This window comes from Typha latifolia, chromosome 6 (genome assembly GCF_019914945.1).
Source record: "Typha latifolia isolate L0001 chromosome 6, TyphaL0001v2, whole genome shotgun sequence".
In the NCBI taxonomy this organism is placed as follows: Eukaryota; Viridiplantae; Streptophyta; class Magnoliopsida; order Poales; family Typhaceae; genus Typha; species Typha latifolia.
The window spans coordinates 568,666-581,217 of record NC_133091.1 but is presented as its reverse complement, the minus strand read 5'-3'; the positions used below and the strand labels follow the sequence as shown (position 1 = coordinate 581,217).

The 12,552-nt window shown below is 38.9% G+C and overlaps 3 protein-coding genes across 4 annotated transcripts; all 3 read left to right on the top strand.

The window, feature by feature from the left end:
* Nucleotides 1-217: 217 nt before the first annotated feature.
* Nucleotides 218-3,095, top strand: LOC140791024 (E3 ubiquitin-protein ligase XB3-like). 2 transcript variants are annotated; one of them, XM_073141373.1, is made up of 8 exons: nt 218-558; nt 686-745; nt 842-913; nt 996-1,117; nt 1,209-1,349; nt 1,431-1,538; nt 1,895-2,153; nt 2,497-3,095. In XM_073141373.1, exons 1-8 carry the CDS (start codon nt 376-378, stop codon nt 2,866-2,868), a joined length of 1,317 nt encoding a protein of 438 aa, XP_072997474.1. In that variant the 5' UTR covers nt 218-375; the 3' UTR covers nt 2,869-3,095. The 2 variants fall into 2 exon arrangements, with proteins under 2 accessions (XP_072997474.1, XP_072997473.1); XM_073141372.1 differs by having other exon boundaries at nt 240-594.
* A 1,060-nt stretch (nt 3,096-4,155) lies between these two features.
* LOC140791026 (uncharacterized) lies at nt 4,156-6,783 on the top strand. The gene is made up of 4 exons (XM_073141375.1): nt 4,156-4,622; nt 4,874-4,970; nt 5,839-5,898; nt 6,453-6,783. Exons 1-4 carry the CDS (start codon nt 4,327-4,329, stop codon nt 6,531-6,533), a joined length of 534 nt encoding a protein of 177 aa, XP_072997476.1. The 5' UTR covers nt 4,156-4,326; the 3' UTR covers nt 6,534-6,783.
* Nucleotides 6,784-9,632: 2,849 nt separating this feature from the next.
* LOC140791025 (epsin-3) lies at nt 9,633-11,259 on the top strand. The gene is made up of 4 exons (XM_073141374.1): nt 9,633-9,929; nt 10,065-10,187; nt 10,291-10,452; nt 10,537-11,259. The coding sequence occupies exons 1-4, from the start codon at nt 9,799-9,801 to the stop codon at nt 11,003-11,005; spliced, it is 885 nt and encodes a 294-aa protein (XP_072997475.1). The 5' UTR covers nt 9,633-9,798; the 3' UTR covers nt 11,006-11,259.
* Nucleotides 11,260-12,552: the final 1,293 nt, after the last annotated feature.

Here is a 12,552-nt window from a genome sequence, read left to right as displayed (position 1 = left end):
TCAAAATTAGTAGACAGAGTTTATCAAGATATCCCTATCTTTTAAGAATAATTTTGATACATAAAAAAAAATTATTACATCAAACTTTGATAGTAACCACCGATAACACCACTTTCTCCACCATCCACGTTTACCTACCGTACCGAACGACCAAAATGGGCCCCGAGACAAGTGCTCAACGGGTTTAATCAAATCCAACCCCCCTAAAAAACCTTCTAATTCTAAACCCCTCCCCGTCCTTTATTCCAACTCGCGATACCACCAATTCCGTTCACCTCTTCTTCTTCTTCTTCTTCTTCTTCTTCGCTTCCCACCACCGTCCTCCACTCGCAGCGCACGAAAGGTGAGGCCGGAAACGGAGGGGAGGACGGCGAAATGGGTCAGGGTCAGAGTTGTAGATCCTCGAGCCACGAGCAGGAGTTCTTCAAGGCCGTAAAGACCGGCGATTTGGAAACCGTGGAGAGTTTTTTGAGAAAGGAGTCCAGTGTTCCCCAACGAACCACCCGCTTCAATCGCCAATCACCTCTCCACATCGCGGCCGCCAATGGGCGGCTCGAGGTGTGCTCTTTTGCCTCCTCCATCAAATGGGTTCTCGTTAGTTTCTCAAATTTGCGCGATTTATGGAGAATTTATTTATTTGATTGAGTTCGACGATTTGGGTCTTCTCGGTTTGGTTCATTTTCAGGTCCTTTCCGTGATTCTGGATCGATCCCTCCACCCTGATGTCCTCAACAGGCATAAAAAAGTAAGGCAATTGCACAAGTTTGCTTCTTTTTAATTCTTTTTAATTGTTAAGGAACTTTTAGTTTCGAAAAATCTGATCTTTTTGGAATTGGTGAAGACTCCGCTAATGTTGGCTGCAATGAATGGGAGAATTGCCTGCATGCAGAAGCTCCTCCAAGCTGGCGCAACTGTACGCAAGCCTCGTTTCTCACCAGTTCTTTTTTTTTTCTATGATGTTTGCCTACACTAATTGTTACCTATAATTGGACTAGATGTTGATATTTGATTCGCCTCATGCAAGAACTTGCTTGCATTATGCTGCATATTACGGCCATTCAGATTGCTTGCAACTGATGTTAGTGGCTGCACGTTCCAACCAGATAGCTGATTCATGGTGGGTACTGATGAGATCTGGATTGTCAAGTTTTTTGTAGCTTCTAACTTTATCCAAGTAGCTATGGATAATTTGGTATTGTCATTGGTAGGGGATTTAGCCGTTTTGTGAATATTAGAGATGGTAGTGGAGCGACACCTTTACACCTTGCTGCAAAACAAGGAAAGCCTGAGTGTGTTCATATACTCCTGGATAATGGGGCTCTTGCCTGTGCTTTAACTGATAAATTTAGGTAAATTTAGAACGTAAGATGTTCCTTTTGAATATGGAGGAAGTGACTATTGGTATTAGAGTAACAGAGTCTAAATTGCAGCTATCAGGGGAGCAGCCCTCTTCACTTGGCAGCTCGCAAGGGATGCCTGGATAGCATTCGGAATCTCTTAGCTTGGGGAGCTGATCGGAAACAAAAAGATTCATCTGGGTAAGCACCAATAATGCCATTAACATCTTTTATAACTGGAGAAAGGAAATAAGGAACTCGATTAGTTCTATCTAGTTCTCTCTCTACACTTCTATCTAGTTCACTATTTGTAACAGTTTACAGCATTCTAAACATTTTCCTTTTCCTGGTTCTGTTTTTGGGTTTATTTGGAACCTTTGTTTCAATAAAGTTCCTGGATTCTTGATTGTGTTTTCATTACTGTATTCTTATGGATTCGTCTAGTTTATGTTATGCTTCTTTTTGTGCACCATTCACAGTTAATTGTTATCATGTATACATCAATACATCATAGAAGTTGCATGAGACTGAACTGCCATATTATATGGTATCTGCAGTAGATTACCCTATGATGTTGCACTCCAGAGAAATCGTGGAGCATGTGCGACTCTCTTGAACCCATTGTCACCAGAGCCTCTAGTTTGGCCTTCTCCACTGAAATGCATCAGTGAACTCAATCTAGAAGCCAAGACTCTCTTAGAGAGAGCTCTGATGGCTGCCAACAGGGAAAGAGAGAAGAACATCTTGAAAGGGACAAAGTATTCATTGCCATCCCCTGTCCATTCAGATGCTGGAATTGGTGATGATGTCTCTGAGGTACTCCATTCTTTGTGTAGGCTGCTTATTAAATTGACAAAAATCATACTATAATCCTCTTAATTCTAGTATTCCTATCTAGACACAGAATAAATTATGAAGAAAATATATGGAGAAGATTGCATGTTTTTTACTATCATACCAATTTACTCATCCAACTTGATTGAAGTTTATTCTGGTAGTGCAGACATAATGTCTGACTACTCCCTGTAGTTGCTTTCCTTCTAGTGGTATCTAGAGTTTCTGATTTCACTTTGGGAAAAAAATTAGGACCTAGATATATGTTGATATGATTCTTAATGTAATTTTATTTTAAAACGATTCATCGTGAGTGCTCTTGCAGGCAAGTGACACAGAGCTCTGCTGCATCTGCTTCGACCAAGTTTGCACCATTGAAGTCCGAGACTGTGGACACCAGATGTGTGCTCACTGTACGTTGGCCCTGTGTTGCCACAAGAAGCCCAACCCTGTAAATTTGTGTTCACCAGCCCCAATATGTCCATTTTGCCGATGCAACATCGCAGGATTGGTGGTTGCCAAGAGCAAAAGCGAGGGGCAAGACAAGGGCTACTTGAAGGCGAGGAAATCCAGTAAGTTTCAGAACTTCAGCGAAGCAAGTAGCAGTTTCAAAAGCTTGTCTTCAGCTATGAGCTCACTTGGGAAGATCAGTTCCCGCGGCAAACTAAAACTAGGTCATAGCTGCGATAAGCCCTGAGATTCAAAATCCATCATATGGTTATCATTATCTTAGTACAGGTGATCTGTGTATACCGGGTCCCATTCTTGTATAGATCTGAGAGCACCATGCAGTTTTTCAAATAGTACTGTATTATGTCATGATCAAGCATAAAGCCTGTAATTAGAAATAGTAAAGTTGTCACCTCTCCTGTATAGAAACTTTAAATTGTATAGAGATATCTGAGTGCTAGCATTTTGGCAAAATTTCTGAAATCCCATTCAACGTATCCTCTCTCTTTCAAGCATCAACAATGATATGAACTTCTAATTCATGATTGAAGAATTACAGACAGAAGGCTGCAGGATTCTCAACTTTTATATCTCATGTCACTTTCTATTATAATTAAATATGGTGTCGGGCTCCATTTTCTTTCTAATAGTACTGTATAATATGCCCAGCAATTTGTCTGATATGTGTGACTTGGCCTCAGTTCATTTGTTCCTGAGAAAAAAAAAAAAAGACTAGGAAAGCAAAGAACTGTAATTGTATTTGGAAAAGAGAGAATAGCTTCTTGTCCTTCATCTCAGGGACGTCTCTTGGCACTTGACAGTGCCCTCTAAATAAGCTAAGCAGCTTTCCAACTACCACCTCCCTTAACCTGTCCTGAAAAAATATTTTCTTTTGATCACCAGAGAGCCAAATGCAGCGACAAAGTGTTGTCACTGCCCGTTAGTTGCAGAGGGAAAGTCAAGAAGAATCATAATATGGTATGGTAAGTAAGAGTATCAATCTTGCTTTGGTGGTTGGCCAGTAAACTTGTGATAAGATTGAGATTGAGGAGAAGATGCTAACAATGCCCATCATCTTCTCTATTATTATAGCACAGGTGTCATCTGATCACAGGGATGACCTGAAAAATATCTGGAGCTGTCACCTTCAATATGTATAACTCTGGACACTAGTAGGTACTGAAACCATTCCTTGAAATTAGAAAAGGTACTGAAACCATGAATTGATAGTACTGACTACTGCTCTCTATTTTAGAAAACTAAAATAGCTCAAAATATTTATATGGTAGGGTGTTTTAGTAAAAAAATTTAATTTTTTTTAAATACTATGTATGCTATTAGGAATAATGTGGTATTATTGTAGGTGAGCCGAACTGTCTTTTTACCCGGCCCATTGGGCTTTTGGGGTTGGGTTACGATCCAAATCAATTTTAAAGTAAGTCATATCAGAGTATTAGACGTGACGTTCCATTACTAGATATTTTTCTCAGGCTCACCTTTTACTATTTGAACCACTAAAATTTGCTATCCCTGTACTCTCATCTCACGTGATAGAAGGTAGGAGTTCCATCGCCTATTCTCACCACCGGTGAGATAAAATATGGCGGGAAATCCTCTTCCCCTATCTCTCTCCATCCGTAGTGTGGCTCTGCTTACTTGAGAATTGAGACGTTTCGTTTAGAGAGTAAGGTGAGAAGTAGTGGCGATGGCCCCGAAGAGGAAGGCGAAGGATCCGGTGCCGCCCTCGTCGCCGAGGAGGACACGCAGCGCAACCGCCGGAAAGCGGGTGGTTCCGCCGCCGTTGCCGGCTAGGGCGTCGTCCAAGAAGGTAAAAGTGGCGGTGGAGGGTGCCGATGAAACGAAGGAAAAGGGCAGGCTCAAGGCCTCCTCCAACGGAGCGTCGGATGCTGCGCCGTCCGACGCCGACGCCGACGCTGCAGCCACCGTCACCATCGCTGCCGCCGACGGGATCTCGTCCAAGTCCGTCGTCATCGAGGCATGGTAAGTATTTCTTCTTGTAGCAACATCTAGGGTTTATGGTGATGTTACTAGGTTTTGCAATTGACACAAGAATAAAGGTGGATTTTTTTTATGGCGCTTCTTGTACATAATGCCTTCAAATTATCCTCTGATACAATGATTGCATGTTATACTCTGCCTTAAGTAATGAGAGTAATTTTGTACTTCTTTTCAATTCTAGGGATCCTTCTGCTGATTGTTTATTTGCATCTTTTATTATCTGCAATGTTTAGCAAGCAATGCAATTCATTCAAGACAAGGGCCATCAAAGTGAAAGAAGGATTGGAAAGTGCTGTCCCTGGTGTTACTGTACACATCAATCCTGAGAAGGTATGTTGAACTGGGAATGTGCAGGCTTTGCTGTGAAATATCATTTAGTTGGCCTAATTTGTCTTCTTGCACCATATGCTTAAAGTTTACCTGGAAGTTAATATGTCACTTTTGGCAGTTGCTAATATCCTATAGGCTTCGAATTTAAATAAGCAAGCAGATTATGATTTTTCGCTCTGTACTTATTTCCATTCTAATTCAACATTTTAGCCACTTTAGATTTTACAAAGTATCCAACTGTTGTTAATTGTTCTATTGGTGTAAGCTAGCACTGTAGTTCAGTGGTTGTCATACTAATTCATGTTAGAGGTTTGATTCTCCTCATGGAAATTAGGATTGATATTTGGTGGATTTTCCAATGGAGTGTCATATCCGTATGGTTTAGGTTTGTTGAGGTCCGTTTTATGGGAGAGTTGACTTAGTTGTCTAACTTATTTATCGGGATGGCTAGCCCTTGTGTAGCCTATACACCGGAGGTGTCTAAAGTGCAATTTTCAGTCAAATGGTATAATTACAATAAAATTATCTTCTCTATGATGTTGTATAGTATATAGAGTTTAGTAAACTTTTAAGTGTCCAGATTATTCAGCAGTGTCTATATGTCAGCAATGTCAAAACAATGAGATATTAGTTAATTTGCAGCTGTGCAGGTCAGTGTTACAAAATGCAATTACTACACCTTTGTATGCTTATGAGCTAAGTGATGCAAGTTATGTAAGTAAATAGCTATTCAAACATAATGACCTTTTTTTGTATAGAAATACTTTTATGAATTCATAATTTTCATGCAAAAGGAATTTATAATTATGCCTCTTTTGTGTTTATCTTTCTCCTTCGTTAACTGGTATAGATGGTTTTTCATTCTCAGCCACGTAGAGGATGCTTTGAGATACGTGAGGAAGGCGGTGAAGTTTTTGTCTCACTACTGGTAATTCTCTTATGGTAAAGTGATAAAATGTTTTCTGAAATACCCCTTTCTGGTATTTTAGTACATCATCAATTTCTTACTGAACTGAACAGTCTTAGAATGGATGCCTGGCAGAAAGGATTAATTTTGTTGCATGTTAATTGGCACCCTGTTGTTGCTATGTTTTTCTCTTGCCACTGGTCACCATCCTCCACTTCTCTTTCCATATTTTGGAGTAAGATTAGTTATAAGTGAGGTGCTGGTAAAAAATGCTCCAAAGAATAAATTTGCATGTCCAGCTGCACAGATGCATTTCTAAATGCAGGACCAAAGAGTAGCCCTAAGAGAATTTTATGTTGCATAGAGTCGTGAACGACTTCTGATTAGTCATCCATTTGGGCATATTTTGTCGTCGTATATTGCAACAGTATTAAAATCTCAAGTAGCTGATGTTTTACCCAGATTGCTTTTAGATTTCCAAATGTTCCGGCCAAATGTTTTGAAGTTGACCAGGTCATTACTTTATTATGAAGAGTATTTCCTCAATTTTAACATGTATGCTTGATTTCTTACAGAATATGCCACGACCATTCACACCGATGAAGAAACTCGATATGGATGAAGTCATCAATGACGTCGTGAAGAAAATTACGTAAGGTGGAAATGCCGGTCTGTACTTGGCAGAGTTTATGAGACGTTTTGGAAGTTCTCCCTTTTGAATCAACTAGCTGTTGGTGGTGCAGACTAGTTAGTGAATCCGTTATCTTTTGATATGACGAAGGCACATCCCTATTATGTTAAGATAGCTACATTTGCTTGCACAGATTATGCCTATTTACATTAAATCCTCCAACTCTGTGCCACTTTTTAGTAATTAACTGCAAAGATTATGCCCTCTTCTGGCAATCGAAATGTTCCTCTGACTGCAATCTCTCTTTAATGTTTTTTTTTTCATCTGATGGGCAGGGGGTGTCTGTTAGTTATTGTGGTAAATTTCACCATATGTGATCTGTGGTTTATCTCACTGCTTCTGGAATACATAACTTATTTTCACAATGTAAAGTTCCTTCGTGTTTACATTACTTCCCAAATACAATTACATAATGTGGCAGCTTGTGACCTTTCATGGAAAGTCTTTTGGACAATCTAACAGGGTACTACCATCCTTTTATTCTCTCCATTAAGGGCTTCCATACTTCTAGAAACCAGCAGTGTTAGTGGAAGAATAACACGAGCAAATAGTGATATGAATTGTTGCATCCATAAAGCAAAAGGGCAATGTGCCAATGTCCCCATTAACGTTTATTAATTCTTTCAGTTTCTCTCCTAGTTGAACAATGTCAGAGTATCAAGATATACAATGTTGCACTTAAAAAGATCAAAAGAAACATCTGACAGGACAAAAGGAAAGCAAAGTCTTTTAAAGTAGTAACTAACCTATTCAAAAGGCTAAGATGTTAAACTGCTCCTTTTGTGAAGCTCAAGGTTTTTGACAGCTTCTATTCCTTCCTACTCTGCTTCTTAACTTGTGATCTTTCTGCATCTTAGAAGGAATCGAAGCATCTGCTTACTTTGGACCAAAACTCTTTCAATTTAATACCCCAAAAAAGAAGAATTTACACTGAAACTAAGAAGGTGAATAAACCTCTGCACAAAATACGTATCGTTGGATTAAACAAGCACTCAATTTTCATCTCAAATCCAAGAAAAAAGAAGGGGGAGAAAAATTAGATGTAGCAAACGAGAGTATCTATGTTAATATCACAGTATAGTACCCCAAAACTTATTTGGCTATAGCAGCCTCTCCTCTAACCTTCTTCGACCTCAGGCCAGAACCCAACTCGGAACTGAAAAGGAACAAACTAATTTCGTCTTCCACATCAAGTCGACGGCGAACTAGAATACTTCTAGCTTTCCTCTTCATGCACAACCTCGTCGAAGTTCTTCTCGGGGCCGGCGGGCATCTTAGAGCCGCCGGAATACGGCTTCCCGGGGACGTAGGCGTTTGATAACCACCATCATCACAACCATCTTTCTGCTTTGCTTCTTCTCTCTCATCCTTCTCTTCTTTAGAAAGAGGAGGAGGAGGAGGAGGAGAGGAGGAAGCCATTCCTTCTTTGCTCTTCTTTCAACTTCTGGGCTTTTGCGCAAATATGGGAATTCCGATGAGACGTGGAAGAGTTTGTAGTCCGCCTCGGGAGACTTATCGAATTCTGAGACCAACCAATGGAAGAACAGCCGAAGGAAAGAGAGAGAAGTTGGAATAACTAACAAAGATATAGCAAAAGGAACGTAGAATAAGAACACGGCAAGAATAGGGAACGGCACGGCTCTCTCCTCTTCTCTTCTCTTCTCTTCTCTTGGTCTCTATGTTGCTGTATATATTTATATAATTATATTGAGTTTCTCCGACTAAACTTAGATCCAGACCTTAATGTGATTGAGGATTCCTTTTGTGGACCTGGAAAACAAAAGAATATATAAAGTGAGCACGATAATGGAATGTTCTGATATGGAATATATAGTTATGTATCTCAACAAAAGTATCCTGTATCCCTAAACGAATGATTTCGACGAAGCGCCATATAAATTAACTATCAAATAATTTACTGCAACTAGTTTTCTGGGACTTTGATTATTTTGTAGCTCTAAAATGAGGGAGAGATAAAGTGTATGGTTCTCAAGTGGAGATTATTGAGATAAGAGCTGGTTGTAACTTTAGAAGGCAAAGTAGAGAGAGTAATCTTCCCATATACATATATGTATATCCACTACATCTCCACCTTGGTAGTATCACTGCAACCCATGCCTATTCCTTAATGATTCTGCCCCCATTTTAAGCCATCATTGATCATTCCTCATGTGTAGCAATCATCCCTTCACAGTTGATATCCATGCCCACATACATCTTTTGTCTCTCTAACTCTTTTCTCTTTATAAATTTCTACTTCACAAAAGCTAAACGGTGGGTCTTTCCTTTTTTTATTTACTAAGACATAATCATAGGTCAAGTTTCTCATCTGTTAATGGGGCCATTAGGTTTTAGTTTGATATGGCTTAATTTAATCACCGAGGATTATACGGACCAACTCCATTAAGCAGCTTGGATTATGACAACCTAATGCTTTCATATGAGAAGACATTTGTTTTTCTAGGCAAAATTGAGTTTCAAATCCTGTGTGCTGACGTGGGCGATGATCTTATTAGTTGCAGTAGGTAATCTTACTTGGCTTTGAAACCAATGAAGGAATGATTTCCCTTTCTACTTTTATCTTAACATTAAAAATCTATTCAGAAATATCAAACTTATCTATATATGATGATTGTTGTAAAGAAAACTAACGTCAGAATATTTCTAAAGCATTAATAATAAAAATACTAGGGTTGAAAAAAAATACCTTCTAATCCATTTAATATAGCCAGAAGAAGAAGAAGAAGAAGAAGAAGAAAAATAGTCATACGGTATCTTTTGCCAAAGTGGTTTCCAGGGTTAATGGGTTTATCCAAGAAATATAGAGAGTTTTGCAAATAGCGAATGTAGAGTTATCCACATACACATAGTAAGGTAATTTAGAAGTGCGTAAACGCAGAAGAGACCCATAAATTATTTGTTAGTCTAAGATGACATGACATCCATGCTGACAGCAGCAAACGGCTAGTATACAATTCAAAATTTCAAACACGCAAGGGGGATATCTTTGGCTTTTTGCGCCTTAGTCGCGTTGTTAAGGTCATGGCTGGTCTAATCAATCCGCAGACTCAAACGTTGTTCGTCTGTTATTTAGCATTGGTGGAGTAGTTGCAGCAATTTGATCCTTTCCACTTCCTCTCTGCTTACGCCTTGGATGAAAAGTAGTCTCGCCTTAGAAGCGAAAAAGAAGAAAAGGTTGGCTCTTTTAATCTTCTCAATAGATCAGAGCCATGGCAATAGCAAGTAACAGTGCCATGGGTAGCGCTTTCTTCCATGAGTTTAAGAAGCAGGCTTCATTTTTCCTCAAAGAAAAGATCCGGACTGCTCGGTTGGCTCTCACCGACGTGACTCCGGCCCAACTGTAAGCCCTAATTTATATACTCGGCCTGATTTGGGCTTAATCTTCTAGTTCTTGATCTGGGTACTTCTTTTTGTTTAGAAAGTTCCCATCTTTTCTTGTTCTGATGATTCCATTGGTTGGGTTTGTGGTAATTAGACTCACGGAAGAAGCAACCAATGCTAATCCATGGGGGCCGGATGCCAAGACGATGGGCTTCATATCACGGGCAGCGTTTGATATCGACGATTACTATAGAATCGTGGAGATTCTCCATAAAAGGTTGGATTTGTTTTCCTTTTTCTTTTTTTTTCTGGAGGGTATTTTGATGTGGGTCATGCTTTAGTTGTTGTCATTTCGTTGATCATTATGTTGGTGTGAGTAGGTTCTCCAAGTATGGTAGACACCAATGGAGAGAGCCTTACAAGGCTTTGATACTTCTGGAGCATCTTCTAACTCATGGACCAGAGAGCATTGCACAAGAGTTTAGGAGCGACAGAGAAGTAATTCAAGAAATGGGTACACTCCAATTCATTGACGAGAAGGGGTAACGCCTATCAATTTGATTTGGTGTTGTTTTATTGATAGGATTACGATCTTATAGTATTGAGGTATTGTTTTCCATTGGCAGGTTTGACTGGGGCTCGACTGTGAGAAAGAAATCTGAGAGGGTTCTGATGCTGCTGGAGAAAGGCCCACTTCTCAAGGAAGAGCGCAACCGGGCGAGAAAAATTTCTCTTGGAATACAAGGATTTGGCAGTTTCAGTCTGAATTGGTCATCCAACAACAGGGATCGCATTGATCTGGATTCCGATTGCTATGCAAGAAGCAACTCAAACTGTGAGGATTACAGTGGCCAGGGAGAAGCAATCTTGTATGATCAGAAGGAGAATCTGAACTCTAATGTACAGACTAACAAAAGCTTGGCAATTCAGGAAGACAGAAGCATTTTTCCTTCTAATGGTGTTTCAATAGAAGCATCAAAAGCACTTCTGCCTCACGAGGAAGGAAAGAAGATTGAATTGCACAAAGTAGATCATCCATTCAAAAAATTTGAACACCATAACAGGGAAACACTGCTACTCCTAAGTCAAAGCTGAGTTCTTGTAGATTTAAAAGAAAGGCTTCAGAAGATCAAAGGAGTACCGTCGTGATGTGTGCAAGTAGACGTCGTGTCTGCCGTGTTACTTATCGAGAGGTTGAGGAATTTGTTTTGTTGATGATGGTGAATTCTAAGTTTAAGTTATGTACAAAGGAGTGGATATTTAATGTATCAAAAAAAGAAGATCACTATATTAAGCTATTCTGTGAGTTATTATAAGAAATACTTGAGATCTGCGTCTTGATGGTGCTATCCTGCTGTGAATCTAACCTACATTTCGCATGTATAGATCGTAGATTCTTACTGGCAGGCCATTATATAACAATTGACAGCCAAATGATCCCTTTCTTAGTCACATAACTGCTTTGTTATCTTTAAAAAAAAATGAAGAACTGTTCCAGGGGGGGACTTTAAGGATCTGATGAACAGAAAATAGACCATTTTTAGTGTGAAGAATCTCAAATGATTAAATATTCATACTCTGTGAAGTACTTAAAAGTCTTGGCAATCTGAAAATAGTACATAAAAGTCTCCTGGTCTGGATATTTGAATTGCTGATTGATGTATAAGGGCATTCCTATCGAGTAGGATTTTCATGTCAATAGGAAAAGAGGTCATTTTGCAAATTGATATTGAAGTTTCTTTCTTCCTTGTAAAATCGGCAATCAAATTTTGTAGAAGTTCAGTGATGATATGGACGAAGAGGTTCAGTATCAGCATCATATGGACAGAACCAGAAACAGGGCTGCTTCACATGTTATTTTTTTTTCCTATAATTCATATTTTGATGTAGAACATATATAAAGATTTTCAAGTCAATTGGCACATTTCTTGAACCAATCACTTGTGAATTGCAAATGATTATCAAGATTGTTTTTTTTTTTTCTTCTTTCTTCCATTTTTTTTCCATTTAAGAGAATTGCCAATCTGAAATTACTGTATGCCGTGCTTTTTGCCCTGTTTTATGAACTCAATTATGCTATGGAGTTTGTGGTATGTTATAAAGACAAATTAGGAGGACAGAATTTAGTAGGTTACAGTTTTAATAGGAAGCAAGATGCATCCTAGAGATATCCAGGTCTAATCTACCTACCATAAGAAAGGTGCAATGGTTCTAGAGGTTATCAGCTAGAAGATAAGAGCATGTCATCTACTGCCATGCCTCAATATTAATGGCAGTCAACTTCAACTTCAGCTGGGAATTTATAAAGTACTGAATTCAGGATTAGATCCTGAAGATATGAGTTAATTAATCGTAGTCATTTCTTACAGATAACACTTCAATATATATATATATATAGCACAGCATCGAGGGATTTAAGTATCCATGGTGAACATTTAGTTCTTCTGAAAAATGAAACCTTTGAACTGAACTAGTTTAAATCTTGATATAGAGTTAAAAGAAACTATGATTTAGGAGAATGGTTATATTAACCATGAGAGTTACCGAAACTTATTGGAAATCAGGTTCTTCGATAACTACTATCTGTATGTTTCTGAAGATTTACAAGTCCAGAAGTACTTTTAGAAGCTATGTTTATAGCA